Genomic DNA, 21,959 nt, shown 5'->3' on the forward strand with positions numbered 1-21,959 from the left:
ATAAAGGCGCCATCACACACTTCAATCATGTGGAGCAGTTTTATTTACCATAATTATAGAGCATTTTCGCTTCACATGATTGCATTAAAATACTAAACAACAACCTGAGGTAACAAATATAAAACACAAAGAGTGTCTTTGCAACTAGAGCTCTTTCCATTCTCTGAGAAAATACTGTACATACTTCGTGCTCTCTGACAATTAAGAAAAACATCACACCTCACAACATTCATTCACATAGACATTCACAATGTGTACTTACTGTATGTAAGCAAAACAAATAACACGGAAATGGCAAATCCACCAGTACTGTAATCAGTAAATAAAACAAACTTTGTAAAACGTAATGCTGTCTTACTCATGGCTTCTTTGACGTGCAGGTAGTGTGCAGAAACCAGATGATAGTTTACGTCTCAGCGTAAATCATCTTTATCTGTTCATGATTTTGTGCGGACTATGCTTTAGACCAGGGGTCTCCATCGTTTTTAGGCCAAGGACCCCTCAGCTGAAAAAGAGACGGAGCAGGGACCCCTTGCTATACATATTGTATAAAATTGAGCTGCATATTAAACAGGGCCTACAATAATGTGTAAGGCGGCCTAGAGCCTTTAAATATGCCTTTTTATGCTGCATACAACACTAAGCTATATATATATATATATATATATATATATATATATATATACACACACTCACCTTAAAGATTATTAGGAACACCTGTTAAATTTTTCGTTAATGCTATTATCTAATCAACCAATCACATGGCAGCTGCTTCAATGCCTTTAGGGGTATGGTCCAGGTCTAGACAATCTCCTGAACTCCAAACTGAATGTCAGAATGGGAGAGAAAGGTGATCTAAGCAACTTTGAGCGTGGCATGGTTGTTGGGGGGGGGGGGTTTGACCCAGAAAAAAAAAAAAAAAAAGGACAACCAGGTAAATCGCGTATGGCGAAAAATGCCTTGTTGATGCTAGAGGTCAGAGGAGAATGGGCCGACTGATTCCAGCTGATAGAAGCTCAACTTTGACTCAAATAACCACTCGTTACAACCGAGGTATGCAGCAAAGCATTTGTGAAGCCACAACACGAACAACCTTGAGGCGGATGGGCTACACCAGCAGAAGACCCCACCGGGTACCACTCATCTCCACTAAAAATAGGAAAATGAGGATACAATTTGCACAAGCTCACCAAAATTGGACCTTTCAAGACTGGAAAAATGTTGCCTGGTCTGATGAGTCTTGATTTCTGTTGAGACATTCAGATAGTAGACTCAGAATTTGGCGTAAACAGAATGAGAACATGGATCTGTCATGCCTTGTTACCACTGGGCAGGCTGGTGGTGGTGGTGTAATGGTGTGGGGGATGTTTTCTTGGCACACTTTAGGCCCCTTAGTACCAACTGGGCATTGTTTAAATGCCACAGCCTACCTGAGCATTGTTTCTGACCATGTCCATCCCTTTATGACCACCATGTACCCATCCTCTGATGGCTACTTCCAGCAGGATAATGCACCATGTCACAAAACTCAAATAATTTCAAATTGGTTTCTTGAACATGACAATGAGTTCACTGTACTAAAATGGCCCCCAGAGTCACCAGATCTCAACCCAATAGAACATCTTTGGGATGTGGTGGAACGGGAGCTTCGTGCCCTGGATGTGCATCCCACAAATCTCCATCAACTGCAAGATGCTATCCTCTCAATATGGGCCAACATTTCTAGAGAATGCTTCCAGCACCTTGTTGAATCAATGCCACGAAGAATTAAGGCAGTTCTGAAGGCGAGAGGGGGTCAAACACGCTATTAGTAGAGTGTTCCTAATAATCTTTAAGGTGAGTATATATATTTTTTTACTATCAAACAATAATTTGGTGGCTCCCCTGCAGCAACTCTGAGGACCCCCTAGCGGACTCTGCTTTAGACTATCACATGACGGAAATGCATTTTTTTGTATTTCGACACATTTCTACAACAGCAAAAACTGAATACTTTGCTTTAAATCAAACAGCTCATTCAGCGGGTCCCGTCCATGTACAGTAGATGTTAGTTTTAGAAGTCCTCATTACAGGGGCTTTTACTGATCATCTCCATTATGAGAGGCGAGATAACATCTGGCTGGATGTCCTGGATCTGCAGAACCTGTTTGCTGTACTCCTCAGCCATCGTTCTCATCTCGGTGAGACAGGCCATCACTTTGGGGTACAACAAACTGGAGGCACAGAGGAAATAAAGGAGGTTCAGTCTGTGAAAGATTTCAGAGTGAGTGGAGTGAGAATGGCTCCTGGTATTTCACTTACCGTTTTTCTGGTCCTGTCCTCTTACAGTCAATCCAGGTTTTTAGGGTCAGTGCCAAGTTTTCATGAAGCTCGTCAATCACACTATGTTGCTGCACACCTGGACGGTCTGATAGATACAAAAAAATCTACTTATCCAAAGCTGGGCTGGGTACAAATACACACTGTTTCTAGGGTTTAAATATTTACAGAGTTCATAAATGATTGATTATCATTGGACAGGGATGAAGACCTGCTGCTACCTGGAGAAAACAGGGACATGGCTTGCATGAGAACATACTCTTCCTCCTGCAGGCCCAGCTTGCGCAGTGTGTGGTGAAATTTGAGCAGAGGTTCCAGCAGGAGCGGCTGGAAACCCGCTACAAAACAGAGGAACAGACAGGTGAACATGACAGAGATGGTAAGACAATAAAAGACAGTGATCCAAGTCAAAACATGGAAATTATCTAAATGTACTCAAGTGCTGTAAGTGGGTACAATGTCAATGCACACAATGTACTTTGCTTGACTTCAAATGCATTCCACACTCTTTATCTATTTCACACAACAACAAAAAAAGGATCAAACTTGATGCAGCAGGGAGGAGTGGGATACAGATGTCCATTAAACTCACTTATTTCTAACACCACACAACCAGAAGGAAGTGGAATCAATTTGAATTAATATGTGAGTGAGAACAGCATTTCTGCCATGCCTGTGTTGTTGTTCTGAAGAAAATAATACTGGGGAAAGGTACGTTATGCTAAATTTACTATTTTCAGAGCTATTACAATTGTTTCCCGTCTTACTAGCAACAACCTGTACAAGTTCAAACTGTCTGTAGCCTCAGCTATGATGGGAATGCAGTCTTTGCTTTGAATATTTCAGGATGGTAAATGCTTTAAAAAAAAAATTGTATTTACTGTAAATAAAGGGTGGGTAATATAGACAACATTATTATCAGGATTACTATCACAACATATTGTTCTTTCCTTGAGATCAATATTTACCTAAGTATTAAAGATCATATGCTAAAAAGTTAAAGTTTTAAATGCAAACCTGGTAGACAGGTGACACGTGAAAGAAAAGGTTAAATTTCTGCCACGCTGTCATCAAAGAGTTTTTGGAGACACAACATTTTGGTCATGGGCATTTCATGTTTATTTAAAAAAGAAGAGAAATATGCCTTTATTTTTTAAGATCCCAAACTATGACACGCTTAAACCACAATATCTCAGTGTGAAAACTGTCACTATAAGATGTCTTGATATAGCAGAGTAACTGTATCCTCTGTGCTAATGTAGCATGAAGAATACGTACATTTTAGTATACCTCTTTTTGAAGTGTCGTAATATAACTCTTTATCAGACACCAGCTGGCCAATCAGAATACTCTTTTGTGTGGCCTGAATTATTTCCTAATCTTACTGTAATATCCCATGAACATTTTTGACGGACAATGCACTCAGTATCAGCATTAGAGACGGTTCAATTTGGCCTGCCAAAGGTAGTGAGTATAAAGCTGGAAGACAGTGAATGCATGCCAACTGCATTCAGTTTGATCTTTAGAAAAGAAGCAGACCACACAAGTTCGACAACATTGTTGCAAACGTTCTTCCAGAAGTCACGTTACACCCTCAGTGAACATGAGATAAGAGGTGTGAGAGGAGTGCACACATGTTTGTCGAACTCTCAAAAATAAAATATAAACTATAAAACTATAACTAACTATAAACTACTACTTTGCAACTTTGTATATTAAAGGTGCAAGGGTATGAGAAACCGAAACAAGTCAAATGAGAAACTAACACCTCCACATTGACCCCTTCATCAGGTCAAAAAAACATGCTGGAATCAAAATGTCAGTGTGCAGGCGTTGCTTTAAAAAAAAAGATCTGTAGTAATGCGTCTGTATGTCTGAGGCTGCTTTTGTTTTGAATACTTTCCAACAATGTCACTATAACCCAGATTACTCACATACAATACATACCTCTGTACTGCTGACTATTTAATCAGGATCCTACCATATTTGTGCCTTTAAAACACTTTTCTATCCTATCTCACGTTATCCAATCACATCCATCCAATGCTGGTGTATTTCCAATCAATGCTAGTTAAGCTGCAACCATCACTGAATGTATTTTGTATTAAGTACAGTACTGCAGACTTGATTAGACTTCAGCCTCCATACGATTCCACCTCTTACCTTAAAACTGCAATAATCAATATTTTTCTACATTTACAATGAATCAAATGACTACTTGAATCCAAAATTAGCTGCTCATGGGGATTAACCAAACGCAGAGAATTATCACTCAATTATGTAGTTCCTTACAACTCTACAAAGTGTTAGTTTTATTAGGCTCATTATTTTTTGTTTTTTGGCCTGTAACTTTACTCTTTTGGTTCAGTCTTGTGGCTCTCATCATTTTCATTTCCAGCAGCAAGCTGTTCTTAGCAAGAAAACTCTGATACACCCACTGTGCACTACCTGCTCAGCACCAAACAGCTAGCTGGTGAACATAACAGAGCATTTAACAGCTAAAGAGACAGATATTTCCTGTGAGAGTTGGTAGAAAACAAAACAGAGCTAAAAGGAGAGTGAATGTTGGACCCACAATGATGGACAGAAACACTTGCTCAGTGTGGCTAGATGTGTTTATACGCAACTAGCATGTTAACCATATCAACTTCATGAGGTGATAAGATGTCAATGTTGTGTGTTTTTTGTGATGTGTACTCATATGTACATCTTCACACTGCACAGTGGAAACCAACTCCTCTGAAAATATAAACAAAAGCTTTGGCTTATGCTTGTGTAAGTGGGATCACCTCGTACGGCGTCATCTATGCAGTATGTAATATGGCCGCATTCCCAGATGCCTGTTTTTGCATTAAACACCATGTTAAAGCGGGTCTGCATCATTTCAAATGTGGCTCCCTTCAACAGAGCAACTTGGTCCTCCATGCTTAGAGATCTGCAAGCGAGACACACACTTAATAGTGAATAAGTTCTTCCAAATAGACATCAGTTATAAAAACAATATTTGAATATGCATTGAGGCACACATTTACCGGAAGTCACGAAGACTTTTGGAGAAACTAATAATGTCCTGAATCATGTAAGTGGTGAGGTCAGCCACATGTGGAAGAGCAGTGAAAACAATGCCTTTTCGGACCTCTCCATTCTGTTGGTTCTCCTGTTGTTTAAAGGAGCCAGAGCGACTGGAGGAGGGCGAGAGGGAGGAGAGGGAGGAGAGGTCCCTTTCAGACTGGTTGTACTCACTTGCAGGAAGGACGTTTCTGTCTATAGGCTGAAAAAAGAAGACGTCAGTCAGACAAGTTAAAACAATGACGAAGACAACACCTCAAACATGCTGGCAGTCATTCATGCACCCTAAAGTCACTGAAGCGGTAAAATGCTGAGTCAAATGAGTTGCGGTGGCCACAGAGTAGCTCCTGAATGGTTTCCTCTTGTTGGGATGAAAGCTGTATTGGTGCGTCAAGCCTTTTCCTCGCCTGGATTCGGATCCTCCTCTCCAATACCTCCTTCTCAGACATAACCACTACAAGGACACAAATAATACCTGCATGTATAGAAATCTGATTTTCTTTTAAACTGATAGTTTAAAAAATTGATTTTACATATATGTTTTTTTAAATCACTCCTGCAGTGTTCAGATTAACTTCTAATGCTAAATTCTGTTGAAGTAGAACAGTCTCAAAGCAAATATAGATATAGTATAAAAAACTAATGTCATATTAATATGCACATGTAATAATATATGATCAGCACTCCAGCATTTGAATGATAAGCTCTTCACATCACATACTTACTGTCACTTTTATGTAAATATATACAGTAAAAGTTTGTGTTATGTCAAAATAATGCAGGATCCTTTGCTGTATCTGGATGTTACTTACTTTCTTGGCGCATGCCTATGGCCTGGCATTTACGGAAGCGGCAGGCTTGACAGGTCCGTCGGTTGTTTTTAGTTATTTTGCATTTATTCAGGAACATACAGCGGAGCTGCGTTGACCTCTTTATGGCACGTCTGAATTTATTCAAAAATCCACTTAGTAACAGCTTACAAACAACAATCTGAAGTTAGAAATCACATTAATGGGAAAACATTATATAATAGTATTACTGTGTGCTGTGCCATGTATGTATCTATTTGACGACAATGCACCAGCCAGGAAATCATTCAGGAGACTACTGTGAGGAAAATGGAGAATTATGGAATGGAATGGAAATGTATTTATTTGAAACAGGGACAATGCAAAAATAAACATTAAACTTGTAATACAAAAGAATATGTCTTCGGCCAGGTTATAGCAACAATTGCTAAATGCTTGCATGAATAAAACACATTTACCCTAATCAGGTGATGACATCACACAGACACCTTTCCTTGTGGATATGTAAAGTTAGCTGACCGCACAGGTCACAGCTGGCTATTAGTGACACATCTGGTGGCAACACTAATGACTAAATAGTTTGGCCGTATCTCTGTCTGTTGATCTGGGTGACAAGCCTCTGCATAAATAATGAACCAAATTTAATTGAATTCACAAATGTATTTCTTTTTCAATATTTCTTTTTTGTTTGGAGTGAGAGAAGGCTTTACAGGAAAGATTAAATGTTGTGTGGCACAGTATGAATTTAAATTTATTTGATGATTGTTCTTGTTTTTTGGTAACAGTATTTCAGAAATGGCGCCTATAGCAACAGTGAACACTAAATAAATAAATCTGCCTTGTCACTGAGTTTCTTGGTTTCAAGTCTACATGGCTAAGGAAAGTGAGAAGCATTTTGTCACCTCTCTATTATATCATAGATGTCCCTGTTGGTTGTCATAAATAATGTCACAACCAGGAATACAGACTGAGATGAGGGAGAAGCTGCTTCAGCTGCTTATGTGTGAGACAGAAAAAGAGTGAGTGACACAACCTCACCTGAAGAAGCCCTTGCAGCCTTCGCATGTCAAAGCATTGAAGTGGTAACCCTTGGCCAGATCTCCGCACACACCACAGGCTCTGGGCTCCTCATCGTCTGTCACCCTTCCATCCTCGTCCTCATCCTCTTCATTGTGCCCTGTGAGCGCTTCTCGGATGCTCTGCACTCCAGCGGCTTTATTCATTCTCACCTATGAGGGATGATAAGATAACAATCACAACTCATTTAGAGAAGGAACTGGATCTGTAATGATGTGCTGTGATTCTCTTAACATAAGGGCAAGACACTATTGTGGCTACATCATTTTCTTGTATTAATCTTTGAATAAAAGTGCAATGACGCACAACTATGTAAGGTTCAGTTGAGATATTTGAGCCTGTCGGCCTACTATTGTTATTGTTTCATCTTCAAGCCAATGATTGCAACTGAACTGAGACAGACCAGAGTGTTTTGGGTTTGTTTGTTTTTATCTCCAAGGCATGTATTTACAGTGTTAATAAACAGGTTATATAAATCATTAATCCTCTATAGCCTGTCATTTATGACATTATTCCGAAACCAAAGTCATAATGTGTAGGCTATTTATGTAATAGGCCTATATATATCTTAACCCAGTGTGATGCGCCTTCACACCTAACCCATAACTTTAGTTTACACATCTGTGTGATTGAGCGCCGGAGAAAACACAAAAAAGTGCCCCCCTCACAAAAAGTATTTCTGTTTGGGCGACGCACCTCTACCGACTACCGACATGATTCGACTTGATGTGCAGCAACACCTTTGTGACACAGCAAATTCATATTTTCAATAGTCTAAAAAAACAAACGTGTAAAATAATCTTAAAATACCTACTGTTTCCTACCTCTCCTTTGCCTGGCCAAAGGTCGAGTTTTAATCAAACAGTGATCGAGATCATTCCACTCACTGACTTGGTGATTCCAGATGTCCAAACAGCTGTCTGTAGTCCACGGGGTTTCGCCTAGCAGAGCGGAATTCCCGGCGGATTTACTGTACTCTCAACAGGTGAGAACGAGTATCGCATTACAGTAAGCTACTCCTGTTGGCCCGGTTGTTTGTTGTTCCAAGTACAGCGTCTTCCTGGCTGCAGCCCGCGGGTCGGGCCCGTTGCCAAGGCTGGGGCATCGTGGTGCAATGTTCGCTTATGGTGCATTGCGTGCCCCCCCGCTCCCCCCTTAAAGTCCCCAGGGCTGCAGCGAGATGCACTTGCTGGCTGCCGTGTCCAAATATTTTGGAAATAGCCTTACATACAATTATTTATAAGATACAAATGTATAACCTGTCATCGTCGTTGGAGAAAATGGATTTTCAGCAGCAGGAAAAACAGAAACTTCAAAATAAAAATAATATTTACCAAAATTGCATAGGCTAAAAAATGTCTGCAATATATATATATATATATATTTTAAATGTGTTACATTTTCAGCAAATAAGGAAAAGATTTAATATGAGAAAACAGATAATGTGTTACAATGCATTTTGACTTTAGAGCTGAATTTCTCCTAAGCTCTGTTCAAATTCTATATTTAATGTCACTCTGAGCATTATTCTATTGAGGCTTTCATTTAACCAAGTATGGGCTTCTATGAGAGTATAGAAAAGTAGTAGTAGTAAAGTATAAAGGAATATAGGCAACTGTCCCTTTGCTACCCACATCCGATTTAAATGTAACACACATAGTAAGTAGTACATGCCTTTGTTCTTTATACACATATGTTTAACAGTTAATGTTCTCCTCAATGAGTTTGACCTTATGCATGAATACATCAGCAAACAGGTATAGCCTACTATAGCTTTTGTTTCATATATCATACTAAGTTTATTTTGTATTGTTGGCAGTACATTTCTATTTAGTGCACACATTTAGTTACCTTCTGTACAGTCACACTTTAGTTTGTCTTTAGATAAGTTTTCCTTATGTCATTTTAATTTCTATTTCTTTGAGTAACCAGTGCTGAGCTGGTGCTGAAGGTGCCTGCCTGGTGGGACATCTTGACGGCCTGAGCTAAAGATAAGCCCCCTAGGTAGTGATGGTCAAATGAAGCTTCGCGAACCACTGTCTTTATTTCCTGAGCTCACTAGATGGTGCCCTCTGTTCAAAGAAAAAGGTTAAAGGAATGGCAACTCAGTGTGTTTTCAAACCTTTGTTGAAAAGAGAGCGCCATCTAGTGAGCTCAGAAAATAAAGACAGTGGTTCGCGAAGCTTCATTTGACCATCACTACCCCTAGGCAGTTTACGCCACAATTTGATAGGAATTCACTACCATTTACAACACCAGTGGCTGTTTGGTTTGGAGTCTTTCTGCCCTCTAGTGGTCAACAATCACTCTATAAGGCTTCCATGTTGATGGAAATACTGTAGTTGTCATGGTTAAGTCAAAATATAGGATAATAAAAGAAAGTAACTGACCTCAGATTGTTGTAATAATTGGAGAACTTCCTATGCCACTTTAAAGTAAAGTAAAGTAAATATCTATTAAGTCACTCTCTGTCAACTTAAAATGAGAAGTGCTTAATCAGGGACCCCTGAATCCTCCATACCCCCACAGCAGCCCAACTCCCCAGATGGAAATGGAGCTTGTACTTGATCCTGTCAGAAAAGGTGGGAATATACTGTAAATTCTAGATACGATATGTGATAACAATAATCAAAAGGCCCTAAACTCACAATGATGATTATGGAAATGACTTAATACTTAATTACTACTTTAATAATATCAACAACACATAGACTGCATCTCAGTACACATTTTGGTGATTTTTAGTCCTGTCTTTACTCAGTTTGAATGTGGTGCTGCTCTGTTTCCTTCCCCTTCTCCTGCTCCACTTGGCTAATCATCTCGAGGACTCGGTTGGAGGCTCTTTCAGAGGGACAGGTCAACTGTGGGGCCTCCAGAGTACTAGGAAGTATCTCAGAACGTTCTGGATTTCCGTGAATGATGCTCCGAGCTGCCTGCAAGTGTCTATGCTGCCTCTGGAGCACTGGAAGAGAGAAATCAAAAGGTTAGACCAGTGAGCAAAGCATCTGACCTTTAACTTTATCATTCCATTTTCATGTTTTGTTTGGTTTTATTAAGAGAAAGGGTCTTAAAAGTAAGGGATAAATGATCTCTTACTTTTAAGAAACGTGGTGCCTTTTCTACCCATTTCCAATTGTTGATACAAATACGGTCTACTTATAATCATATCATTTTGATTTTGAATTCTATGATTAAAATGTGTGTGAATACAGTGAAAAAATAAAAATCTCCCAAACCTCTTTGTCTGACAGTGATCTTCTGGACCTCTGGGATAAGGAAACTGTACACCAACTCTGACACAATCTCCTCCGACTGAAGATTGCTCCGGCTACTCACACACACAAAAAATTATTCTTGTTTATTATTATCGTTTACATTTCTGAATACAAAACATTAGCAGACATGCTGAGGTATCTATTACCTTTCCTCCATGGCATAAGCAATGTCATTGACCTCCTTCGCCCTCCTGTGGATCTCCTCTCTGGCCTGCTGGTCAGCTGTCTGCTCCAAGGTCTCTAGGATGATGTCCTCCAAATACAAATCCACAGTTTCCTGGTGTACCTGTACCACCTGTGATGCATTAAGGACACACAACATGCATTAAAACATGTACACCACAGACAGACAGACAGACAGACAGACACACACACACACACACACACACACACACACACACACACACACACACACACACACACACACACACACACACACACACACACACACACACACACACACACACACACACACACACAATTCGTATTACTATAGCTAAAAAATGACACATCTACACACTTGTCTGAAGATCTCATCTTCTTCTCTGCGTCTGCGCTCCTCCACCTGTCTCCTCCCACTCTCCTCCGCCTCTCGTAGGCGACGGTCTCTCTCAGCCAATAGTGTAAAGGCATGGATCCTGCGCTCTTCCTGGAGATGAATCAGCTCCTTGGACAAGGCGTCAAACAGGTGTTCAAGCTCTGCACCGACCACTCTGGCCTGAGACGCCTCCTCTTGAGCGGTCTGGGAGGGGAGAGAAAAGGCGTAATGAGATTGTTTGGAGTTTGTAAACTTCTGTATGCGAATGTGCCGGTGTGTTTCACCTTGTGTCTATGTTTGTCTCTCTCTTTTTTAAGGGTCATTACGAGCCCTTTGTCCGCTTTCTGTAGCTCTTGCTCCTCCCTCTGCAGGGCGTGGACGGTCCTGAGTTCCTGAATAAGATCCAGATGGTTCTCCTTGCACTTAAACATCTGTCAGAAGACAGCACAGACAGACGTGAATAGAAATGCCCTTACAGTTTGAAACATATGCAAACATTTCTGTAGGCACATCAGGCATATAAAAGTCATACATGCAGGGAAACACGCGCACACACACGTGCATGCATGTTCAGACCTCGTATTGGATACTCCTTCCTCTCAGTAGTTTCTGCAAGTGGATGACTGCAAGCTCTATGTCCTCATCCCCCTAACGAGGGACATATAAATAAATTAACATTAACAAAATTGAACATTTAGGATGAACAAGGTCCACGTCAATTAGAGTCAGAGACATTAGCTGACCTCTGGAGGCTCCCCCACTCTGGGAGAGACAGGACGAGGAACAGGCTTCTCCTTCTTGACAAGAAAACGTGAAGACTTCTTGGACACTTGCTCCTTCTCCTCCTCTCTCAGGGCCTGTGGAGCCACCCTTGTTAATTCATGTGTATGTAGAACTTAAGTGATATGCTTGATAAACACATTTCTTTCTGCTTTACCTTGTATTTCTTCATCAGTTCTACCTCTCTGCTCGCAGGGTGCTTGATCACATTCTTGATGATGTTGACTTTAGGTGTAGGTCTTTTCTCCCATCGCTTGACTGAGGCAGAGAGCCCTGCCTCTAGCTGTAGCAAACCTATGATGATGACAAACAGTTAAAAGTTACCTTCTGAATACAATTATACTGTAATCTCTGATGCAAGTATGGAAATGATCCACTTAATTCTACTTGTCCATAAACATTTAGATTCAGACCTTCATATGTGTCTAAGTAGTGGCTTTTCAACTCATTGTTGCGGGTGTTCCTGTTGGTGAATGTATCCCTGCGGCTTCGAGGGGGATATGTCTGAGAATCTGTATATTTTCTGACAATGCCAAGTTGCTCTAGCTTCCCCTCCACATTTCTCCTCTTAGCTTCCAGTTTTCTCAGTGCTGCCCACAATACAACAGTGAAAAAGGGAGACAGATGACAATGAATGAAACAAAGCCTTGCATAATACATTTATGATCTGGATATTATCTTAGAGCAGAGGTAGCGATTGTCTTACACCTGCTGTAGTCATTGTGAATCTTGTGCAGCTTGGTCTCTTTGTCCTTTTGGTGCTTAGAATATATCTGGTTCAGTCTCTCGTTTGTGACTTCTTTCTGGGCTTCATCTCTCTGCCTCAAGAGGTCCTTCAGTAAAGCAAGACGGGCCTTTTGCAACCTGGTCAGGATCACAAATTTCCAACTCCCAGTGGCAGTATCAAAGAGACAGTAATGCATTGTGCTACATAAGTTTGGGAATTTTATGGTTTGCTGTAGTGGTAATTGTAGTGCTGTAGTTACCTCTCTATTTGTCATATATTGTCTTATCAGTTAGGGATAACAAAAAAAAGAAGCTATTGTGAAACAGCGTCACTCACTTCTCGATTTCTCCCTCTCTGAAAGCCCACTCTTTGACCTCCATCTCCTCCATTATACGTCTCCTTTTGTCCAGCTGACTAAGGTCATTCAATGGAGGAAGGGTGGCCTCCCAAGCTCGTTTGGCACGTGCCCGCTCTATCATTTCCACTTCTGCCAGGCCTGCAGGTAGACCACGACCTAAGGGGAACGGTAAAGGTAAATTATTCAGCTGAGAGCACCAGTAAGGCTGCAGATGTATGTTTTTAACAAAGGTAATTGCCCATTATAGTCGATGTAATGAAGAACTCAACAGTTGATCATGTACCCCAAGTCAAAGCTGCCAGTTGCAGGAGCTCTGCGGGAGTTGTCCCAGGTTGTACCACATACTCAGGGCTGTACGGGTCTGTCTGCGTTTCACTTTCCCTGTAGTCTGTCTGGACCCCCACAGTGAAGTGGGTGGGCTGATGCTCAGCATTCGTTCCATAAGCTGATACAAAGTCTTCTCTGATTAGAAAAAAAGTATGGAAAGGAGGATGTACCCTCTGTCAGCAAAAGGGCACAACAGAAATGGCAACAAAAAGAACTGTGAGAAACCGTTGAACTTACTTAGGCAACGCAAAAATCACATCTGGGGGAACCTGCTGTGAAAAAGGAATCAGAGGACTAAAGGAAACAAAATGGAACTATGTTAATATTTAATGTGGGAACTGTGGCAGTTATCTTTAGTTAACTGTCATAATATCAGGTTGAGGTAAGTGATGCACAACTGAGATTAGAATTATTGTATTCCACTATATTCACAGATTCAGTATGTAGGCAGGCTAATCAAACCGTTTAAAGTATTTCCAGCGATCAGCTCCGGTCACATAGCACTCCTCCCTTTTCAGCCATGACTGAGCATTTGGAATAACTCTGTCAAGAAGATAATGCCAAGGGACACATTTTATATTTGTAATGATAATGAGTAACTCAGTAGCTGCTGCTGCTCAACTAAATGGTGTCTATTGGTGTTACCCAGCCAGCTGCTGCAGTGCCTCTCTGCGCTGTTCTGTGTGGCCTCGCCAGCGACGATCAATAGAGGCCGGTACTGGGTCTGTAGGGTCCAGTTGAAGAGTATACCGTGGGTGGTGGAACAGGTTACTGAACATAGACCCAAACTCAGGCACTCTCCTCTAATAAAGGCAGGGAGAAATACAGTCTGTGAGTGCATTTCACATTTACTCCTTTTTTTTCTCTTCATGTGTAAACAGTAACAACTGAGAACCAATATTGGCCATGGGTCAGTCATAGGAGGAGAGGAGAGGTAAACAGAAAGTAGGTGAATTATGAGTTACGCTCAGTGTTCAATGTATAAAAGAAAATATAGAACGTTACATTTAATAATACACAGTACAATATTTCAGTACAAACATCTTACGATTCGGTCGTTAGACGCATAGGCCTTGAGGGTGGACCTGGCATGGTCAGCCTCCGATGACACTGTGTAAACTGGATCTGTGGCAAAACAGTTCAGGTAATGTCAACCAAATGAGTTAGCTAGCCTAGCGTTAGCTAGCAAGTTTTCAAATGGTAGCTTGCGTCAGCTGGCGTTTAGCTAGCTAGTTAAGTTTACTTACCGTACAAGTGGTCATAAACCCGTTGCCGTCTAACAACTTTACTAGTATCATTTTTCTTAGGAATTGTGCGAGTCACAGATACACTCATTTTCTTATTTCAATTAAAACCAGTGTTTTCTTTTCTCTCTCTAATGTATCTCCCATGCAGCAACGTCAATGAACGCTGTGGTATTTAGCAATGTAACCATGGAGACGGTAAACTGAGCGTTTGAAAGTGGGAGGGGTTATTTCATTTTCTGCACAAAACGGCAGGCGGCTGACAGTTGGAGCATAGACCGATATGAAACTAAAATGATGGGCAACTGCGTTAGAGGTGGTTCTTTGTCAATGAAAGTCAAATGTGCAAGCCCATGTACCGAACAAACATGAATACATCCAGCGAACACATGCAAGGAGAGAAGTAAATTGCGACTCTTAAGGGTTGTTTCGGTAAGAACCATCCAATCACTAAACTTAAAGTTCAGTCCCACGCCAACGGTAGCAGAAGCTAAAACAATCGTTCTGTAGAATCGTGATAACACCTTCATCAGTTGGTTCAAATCAGTAGCTTCTCGGTAAATATTCTGTTTCCAACTGCAAAGACGAAGTGCTATTTGCTCCAGCTCTGACTCGTGCCTTTGACTACTTCTCATCGGCCTCGCAACGGTGGCTGAGCCTTGTGGCTGAGGCTCATGGGTATCGTAGTATTAAAAGCCATTGTCAGTACCAAACTGACGGGTAAAAAAACACGATTTCTTAGAAACATAGAACGGAAACATCCTCCCGGAACCAACGGTTCCTCGCAAGGATGGTTCTTCCCCCCCTTCATAATTTGCATTACTTTTAATGGTATTTGCTTTTACTTTATTGAAGTGTAATTGTAATTGTAGTAACCCTAGTGCAGTAAAATAAAATATAATTAGTTTTTCTATTGTATTTGTACATCTAGTTGACATTTATCATTATTTGCAGAGTCAAAGCCCATTTTTGCCAGTAAAAAAGAAAATCGATGAAAACTTGATAATGAAAGTATCCCATGGTATGTGAGATAAAAAGTTATAATTATGAGATAAAAAGAGTCAAAATTATAGGATAAAAGTCAATAATTATGGGATTAAAAGTAAAACATGAGCTAAAAAGTCTGAATTATGAGATAAAGTCATACATTTGATAAAAAGTCAAAATGATGAGATACAAATTTCAAATGAGATACAAATTTCAAATATGGTCTATGGTTTTAATGGTAAAATTACAGTTATTTGATTATTTTCACAAATGTTCAACAGTCACTTCTTACTTTAGGTAGGCCTAATCTATTTCTAAAGTATTCTTCAGTATTTCTTTTGCCTATATTAATTTTCAGAGGACATGTTTATTTTTTTTCCTTCATACATCTCAGTTTTGTTTTTACCCTTCAGAGCAAATTTTTGGGTAGCAAAAATGGTTGATTTTGACATCAACAGGAAGTCTGTGTTATCAAAGGGAAACAGTGCACACAGAAACACACACGCATGCATGCACGCACACACGCACACAAGATGACACAGAGAGTATTTTTCTCCTCAACGTTCCTAATCTATCAACTTTTTAAGATTTTAGTTTTGTTTGTGTGTTTTTAGCTCTGTTGGATTTGAGGAACACAGCTGACCAAAGCAACATTACTTCATAGCTGGAAGGTTTTGCAATTGTGTGGAAAAGCTTTTTGTTTATTTTTCGTGCCAAGTATGCCAGCTCACAGTCAGCTGAACTTCTGCTATATATGTTAAATAAACACAGTCTAATAATAGAGCTTAGAAAAAGGAGAACGGCCTTGTGCCTGGTAAAAGCAAGAATTACTGAAAATATTACTTCCTCACATTTGTGTCTCTTTGAAATCCTAGTATTTAACAGCTGTAGATTTTATGAGGACATACAAATAAGTCAAGGTGTTCTATCTGTGGGGGTGGATTTATATCAGTGTTTAACCAGAAGATTTTATGTACCTTTCACAAGTTGCAACCGGCACTCAGCATTTTTACAGTTTTGCTGTATCATACATGGGCAGAGCAGACTCAAGAGAAAGGTAATCAGAGTAATTATTGTTCATCTGCCCTTTCTGCTCTGATATGATGCAGTTAATATCAGGACGTCTTGCAAGATGTACTCATGAACCACAAATTCCGCATAGAGCTTGCAGATCATAACCACATAGACACCATAATGCCTGTTGTCAGTTAATCTCTGATCTGCAAACTGGGGATGGAGTCCGTAGTAACGCCTACACCCACATTAATGCTCCATAAACAGCACATGTAAGCAACTCTGCATTGGCTAACCCTTGTAGAGCAAGATGTTCTTACACCAGCATATATGAGACCACAACCAATTACACTTACTCAGCAAGAAAGATTCCTTCTCCATAATATCTCTCACTTAGTGAGCAGTTTATTATCTAAAACGTATAATACTACTTTCAGGAAGGTTAGAATGTGTTTTGATTAAACTTTTTTTTTTTAGAAAAGTGTTTATTCAACTGTAACTTTGGAGGCTGTATAGTTTGTGCTGCAGTTACATTTTATGTGTCGTATGCTAAAGGTGTTATTTTGTCTAGATTGACTAGATTAGAAAAACCTCTCAGTATAATGCAATACAGTTTAACAGCACCACAAACTACAGCCTCCAACATGTAAAGGATTAACACTTAGCTGTCTTAGTTCAAACAAAACCTGAATGTTACACATGTTACATGCTACATGAGAAGGTAGGATTTATTGCAGGGCTGTTGAATTACATTTTATTAGTTTTACATAGGTATTCATGTAAAGTAAGGCTGTCAAAGCCATGTTGGGCTAAGGCTTTATGAATGATATACAAATACATACTGTGACTGTGCCTAACGCATCTGCTTTATAATGTTGTCTAGCTTGGAGCACACACACACACACACACACACATACATATACTGCGGGTGATCATGTGAAAGGAAACTGGTATCTTCTTGTCTTGTCAGATGTCATCCTGTGTGGGAGGAAAATGCAGATGCTTGGGGTGGAAAGCAGTTTGGAGAGAGGGGAAGAGAAAGAAGGAGGGAGGGATTAGTTAGTCACATGTCCTTTATATTTCTTTATTTTGAGGGGTGTCAAGGATGTTCAGTTTGTCTGGATGGGGTGGAGAACCTGCTTTAATCAAACCCGGAGCTCATTGGGCTAGAATAGAGAAAGTGAAATTCACAAATTAGGGTAAATGCGTGATAGCCCTGGCAAAACCACGCAATTCAGTTTGATGTTACTGGATTTAGTTGAAGACCTGATGTGTTTCTTACTGGTGTGAGAGGCTCTGTGGTTGACCGTTAACAGAGGATCCCGAAGACAACTAGAGATGAGGGATATGATGATCTGTGCCGCGATCATCTTCTCGTTGTCTGAAGCATGGAGCCAGGAGCCAGGTTTGAACATTAAGACATTTTACTTGCATTTGGTTTAAGCGCTTAACATTTACAGCTTTAAGATACAGACATGCTTTTTTAGAGGTGCACAAAACCTCCACGAAGATGAATTTGTAAGTTATTGTCTTAATATATACTGAGCAACATTGTATATGTTACTACAACTACAGATGATAGAGATTTTTTTTTACTATAGGAATGTGTCAATTGTGGTACTTTATAATTATGTAAATATGTGGTATGTATTGTGAGATTGCACAAAGATTTCTGTTACAGTAAATTGTCTGTGGTGTGACTCAGTGTACAGTCAGTGGAAAGAACAATCCCCGGAGGTGGGGTAATGCAGAAGCTGATAATGGAGGAACATCTTCCGTAACACATGTATGAAAGGTTTACCCCATATTTTGTGAACGAACGAGCAACACGCTGCCACTTGTTCCGTGGAAAGCATGATTTCAGATCAGGGAAACGCTCTGATGCAGCTTTTCTCCGCTGTGTGGTCTCTGAAAGCTGGAGGAGACATGAGATCTGTGGTTTTGCCATCCCACCTCATGCATGCTCGTTTGCTTACATCTGTCAGACGTAAACAAGTCTCAGACCCCCATAACACACCGCAGCAAAAGTCAGTCAATGAACATGGAAATTTCAGCAATACTAACTGTGCTAGCTTATTCTACAGTGTAGACAGGCAAATGGGGGAGATCATGACAATAACATTTGCCTGTTTTATATGTTCAGGTTTTCCTTCCCCCAGCTACATTTTCGGTTTTTACAGTAAATACTTGTAGTACATGTTTGTGTCTGTGATTTAGCCCTGCTGCAGTTGGTTAACTAACTAAATAACCAATAACAGATTAACACTTTGATTGTTGCTCTGCTGATTGAACACTTCCGAATTAATTACTAACTGCTGCTTTCTGATTGAAAAAAAGCAGTTTTTACTAACTTGTTCCTTACATCCACCTCCACCTCTCTCAGGAACTAATCAAAGTATCTCTGTGAACTCCAGCACTTCTTCTCCTGAAAGTTTTGGTAAACTCTTTTCACCTCTTTTCTCTCCAGCTATTTTGCAGTATGAGTAACATAATAAATAAGACTAAGACATGACAATATACATTTTTATCATTCCTTTCCATATGAATCCAGATTTCAGATGTTTTCAGTTGAAATGACTTGAAAGAGTTAAAAACATTTTGAAACAAGTTATTTCTAGAGAAGAAAGGTTTAGTTATAATTTTAAGTTTTTTTTAATGTAATTATGAAATATCAAGAGGCTTTACCAAATGTTTGCCCACTTTGAAAAAGTAATTACAAAAACTTTGTCATTCAGTAGCTCTTAAAATACAAAATAAATAAATTGCATTGTTGTTCTCAGTAACTATTTGATAGTGCTAGTGATTTATTGTATAACTGTTGTATCCTATGTGATGCTTCATGACTAAAGTTATATTGTGTTAGTAATAGTGTTTTATTTTTTTGTTTCATTTATGTTTTATTTTTTGTGTTCATCCATGTCCCATGTAGATATAGATGTAGACTATATTAGGAAATGCGTACTTTGTATATTGTTTTATATTTATGAGAATAAACCCAAACTATGTAATCAGCACAATCATTACACCATTATGTGCATTAAAAATGAAACTTTTCTTCCTTCCATTCTTTTTTTTCCAGTTGTCAGAAATTTAGCTTTCAACCTGGGGAGTGAAGTTAACCTGACATGCAGCAATAAGACATGGAACGAGATGATGTTTGTTACCTGGACTATAAAATTAAAAAACAAAGAGTGTAGGATAGGGTATAGTAATGAAGGCCGAAGCGATGACCTCTGCAATGATGGAAAGTCACTACGAAATACCTCCAGCGCTCAGTCATACCTGCACATCCCAAACTTTTCCAATAACGATGTGGGGGTCTACAAGTGTGAGTCAGTTTACACAGGAGGAAACGACAATTATCTCATCCATGTGAATATCACAGGTAGGACTTTTCTCCTCACAAGGATAGATGATTTCAAGGTAATCAATAAGGTTAATTTCTTAAAGGCTCGGTTCACCCATGTCACTCACAAAACATTTTATAAGACAGCAATTTCTGTTTTACTTACCTAGATTTTGAAATATTTATTAGGCTACTTAACCTCTTTGCCTCACTGCAAGATTGGATCAATAGCCTAATGGAATTTCCTTTTTTGATGTTGCTCTGAAAAAGTAACGTTTAAAAAACCCCAAAAGCAATATGCCTTTCTACACAATGTCTCTGTACTATGATTAATTTATTTTTATTATTTCAGGACAATGCAAATTTAATGAACATGTACAACAGTACACGTAAAAATGCCAGAGTTTAGCCCAAGGGCTAATTTCCATCTGTAGTCCATAATGCACCGGCCTTACTGATAACAGTTTTATTTTATAGTCAATTTAAAATTTAGCTAAGCAAATTTACTGCTACTTACATGGTTAGGTACTACAATGTGTAAGTGATTTGGTTGAACTACAGCAAGCTGAAGTACTTGGTGATTCTCATTTCTTCTGTTTGGTCTTCCCTGGCTCAGTTGGTCCCAGTATATCAGCCTGGTTTGAGTTTAAGGACAACAAGATGGTGGCAGTGTGCAAAGCTGAAAGAGGAAAACCTGCTGCCAGCATCAGCTGGAGTCATCCAGGAAACTCATCGTCTGTGGAAACTGCCAGCTCACATGGATGTTTTACAGTAGAAAGTCGCCTGGTGCTGCTCGAGGGAATGGATAAAGAAAACCTGAGCTGTGCCATCAGGCACCCATACTGGAAAGGGTTAAGGATTTTGACACCGAAAAACCTGTTAAAAAAAGGTCAGGCTTTTCCAGAGTGGATAGCATAAGAGAAAATATTTAAGCTGTGGGTTTAGTGCAGAAGCAATACATCATTCTATGTTTTTTTGATTCATGTTGACTAGGTGTTTTACATGATAGTGTTAGTCACAAATGTGTTAATAGATGTAATGTGCTGTGTTAACATCCAGCAGATTATTAACAAACCTTTAATCTCCACTCTCTCACTGCAGGTTACATTCCTTGGCTGTGCATCCTTATTGTTGCTGTAATCATGCTTTTGGCAGGATTTTTATTATTTGTACATAAGAAACTCATAACATTGAGGTAAGACTTTTCATGTGATAATAAATGAATTACCGTGACTACTTGCAAGCTATTTTGTTGAATCACTGAGCTGGTTTGGACATCTATCTTTCTCCAGGCGATGCCAGCGGACGGAAACTTCACCATCTAAATCTCCACCGGTAGGAAATCTTTCTGTATGTCTGCAGTTTATAGGTTTGTGTGTTTTACTAATATTGTACATTGTTAAACTTTGTTCACGACACCTCTCTGGTTTTTACAGACAGTAGATGTGGAGGAAGTGGAGCCTTACGCCAGCTATGTTCAACGTGTGAACTCTATCTATTGCTCATCTGCAGATTTGTTCACATAAAACCATGCATCAATCTCTGAAGGCTGTGAAACTGAAAAATGGTGAAATAGTAAAGATAGAGAATGAGATGAAAGACTTCCGAGTAAGAGAGGGAAGCCTCTAAGTTTAATTCTGCCCAAACAAAACTCTTGACTGATGGAACAGGGGATGTACGTCTCACACAGTGGCTCTTTAATGCACAGTATGCAGCCCACTGGGTGTAGGTGTCATGGATAATATTAATAATAAACTACAAGTGCGAAGAACCGCTGAATTGTAAAAAATCCCGCCTTCAGCCGGAATTAGCATGCCAAGACTACATAACTTTTAATGCTCACCTTTTAATGGATACTTGCTAAGTAAAACCAGTAAAAGTCCAAAGTAACAGGTGTACAATTGTCTTAAGATGATGTTGACAATATAATGTTAAGTATCCATGTAATGTCTTAATGTATAATTATGTATCTGTTTAAATTAAACGCACATCTGAACACATTGGTTTCATTGTGGCTAAGCTCTACAAAATTATAAAGAACATTAAAAATAGTAGCCTACACAAGAACAAGTAAACAAGTACAGGATAT

General features: G+C 39.6%; 3 protein-coding genes across 7 annotated transcripts; 1 reads left to right on the forward strand and 2 right to left on the reverse strand.

Annotated features, from left to right (window-relative positions):
- Positions 1 to 1,691: 1,691 nt before the first annotated feature.
- On the reverse strand, positions 1,692 to 8,527 carry nr1i2 (nuclear receptor subfamily 1, group I, member 2). 3 transcript variants are annotated; one of them, XM_039817084.1, is made up of 9 exons: positions 8,162 to 8,527; positions 7,236 to 7,426; positions 6,201 to 6,331; positions 5,673 to 5,842; positions 5,352 to 5,590; positions 5,109 to 5,254; positions 2,541 to 2,657; positions 2,302 to 2,407; positions 1,692 to 2,213 (listed from the first exon to the last, which is right to left on the reverse strand). In XM_039817084.1, the coding sequence occupies exons 2-9, from the start codon at positions 7,418 to 7,420 to the stop codon at positions 2,054 to 2,056; spliced, it is 1,254 nt and encodes a 417-aa protein (XP_039673018.1). In that variant the 5' UTR covers positions 7,421 to 7,426; positions 8,162 to 8,527; the 3' UTR covers positions 1,692 to 2,053. The 3 variants fall into 3 exon arrangements, with proteins under 3 accessions (XP_039673018.1, XP_039673017.1, XP_039673016.1); XM_039817083.1 differs by having other exon boundaries at positions 8,099 to 8,527; XM_039817082.1 differs by having other exon boundaries at positions 8,089 to 8,526.
- Positions 8,528 to 9,943: 1,416 nt separating this feature from the next.
- Positions 9,944 to 15,170, reverse strand: cfap91 (cilia and flagella associated protein 91). Its single transcript, XM_039819024.1, has 17 exons — positions 14,527 to 15,170; positions 14,328 to 14,404; positions 13,925 to 14,082; positions 13,742 to 13,822; positions 13,517 to 13,573; positions 13,236 to 13,414; positions 12,931 to 13,108; positions 12,574 to 12,731; positions 12,281 to 12,457; positions 12,025 to 12,161; positions 11,831 to 11,944; positions 11,664 to 11,735; positions 11,372 to 11,518; positions 11,070 to 11,291; positions 10,696 to 10,844; positions 10,511 to 10,602; positions 9,944 to 10,236 (listed from the first exon to the last, which is right to left on the reverse strand). Exons 1-17 carry the CDS (start codon positions 14,612 to 14,614, stop codon positions 10,028 to 10,030), a joined length of 2,295 nt encoding a protein of 764 aa, XP_039674958.1. The 5' UTR covers positions 14,615 to 15,170; the 3' UTR covers positions 9,944 to 10,027.
- A 2,371-nt stretch (positions 15,171 to 17,541) lies between these two features.
- Positions 17,542 to 21,870, forward strand: si:ch211-214p13.9 (cell surface glycoprotein CD200 receptor 1-B). 3 transcript variants are annotated; one of them, XM_039819005.1, is made up of 7 exons: positions 17,542 to 17,929; positions 18,908 to 18,961; positions 19,604 to 19,909; positions 20,487 to 20,759; positions 20,972 to 21,065; positions 21,163 to 21,220; positions 21,307 to 21,870. In XM_039819005.1, the coding sequence occupies exons 1-7, from the start codon at positions 17,863 to 17,865 to the stop codon at positions 21,394 to 21,396; spliced, it is 942 nt and encodes a 313-aa protein (XP_039674939.1). In that variant the 5' UTR covers positions 17,542 to 17,862; the 3' UTR covers positions 21,397 to 21,870. The 3 variants fall into 3 exon arrangements, with proteins under 3 accessions (XP_039674939.1, XP_039674940.1, XP_039674941.1); XM_039819006.1 differs by having other exon boundaries at positions 17,545 to 17,929; positions 21,163 to 21,205; XM_039819007.1 differs by lacking the exon at positions 18,908 to 18,961 and having other exon boundaries at positions 17,545 to 17,929.
- Positions 21,871 to 21,959: the final 89 nt, after the last annotated feature.

Source organism: Perca fluviatilis, chromosome 12 (assembly GCF_010015445.1).
Source record: "Perca fluviatilis chromosome 12, GENO_Pfluv_1.0, whole genome shotgun sequence".
In the NCBI taxonomy this organism is placed as follows: domain Eukaryota; kingdom Metazoa; phylum Chordata; class Actinopteri; order Perciformes; family Percidae; genus Perca; species Perca fluviatilis.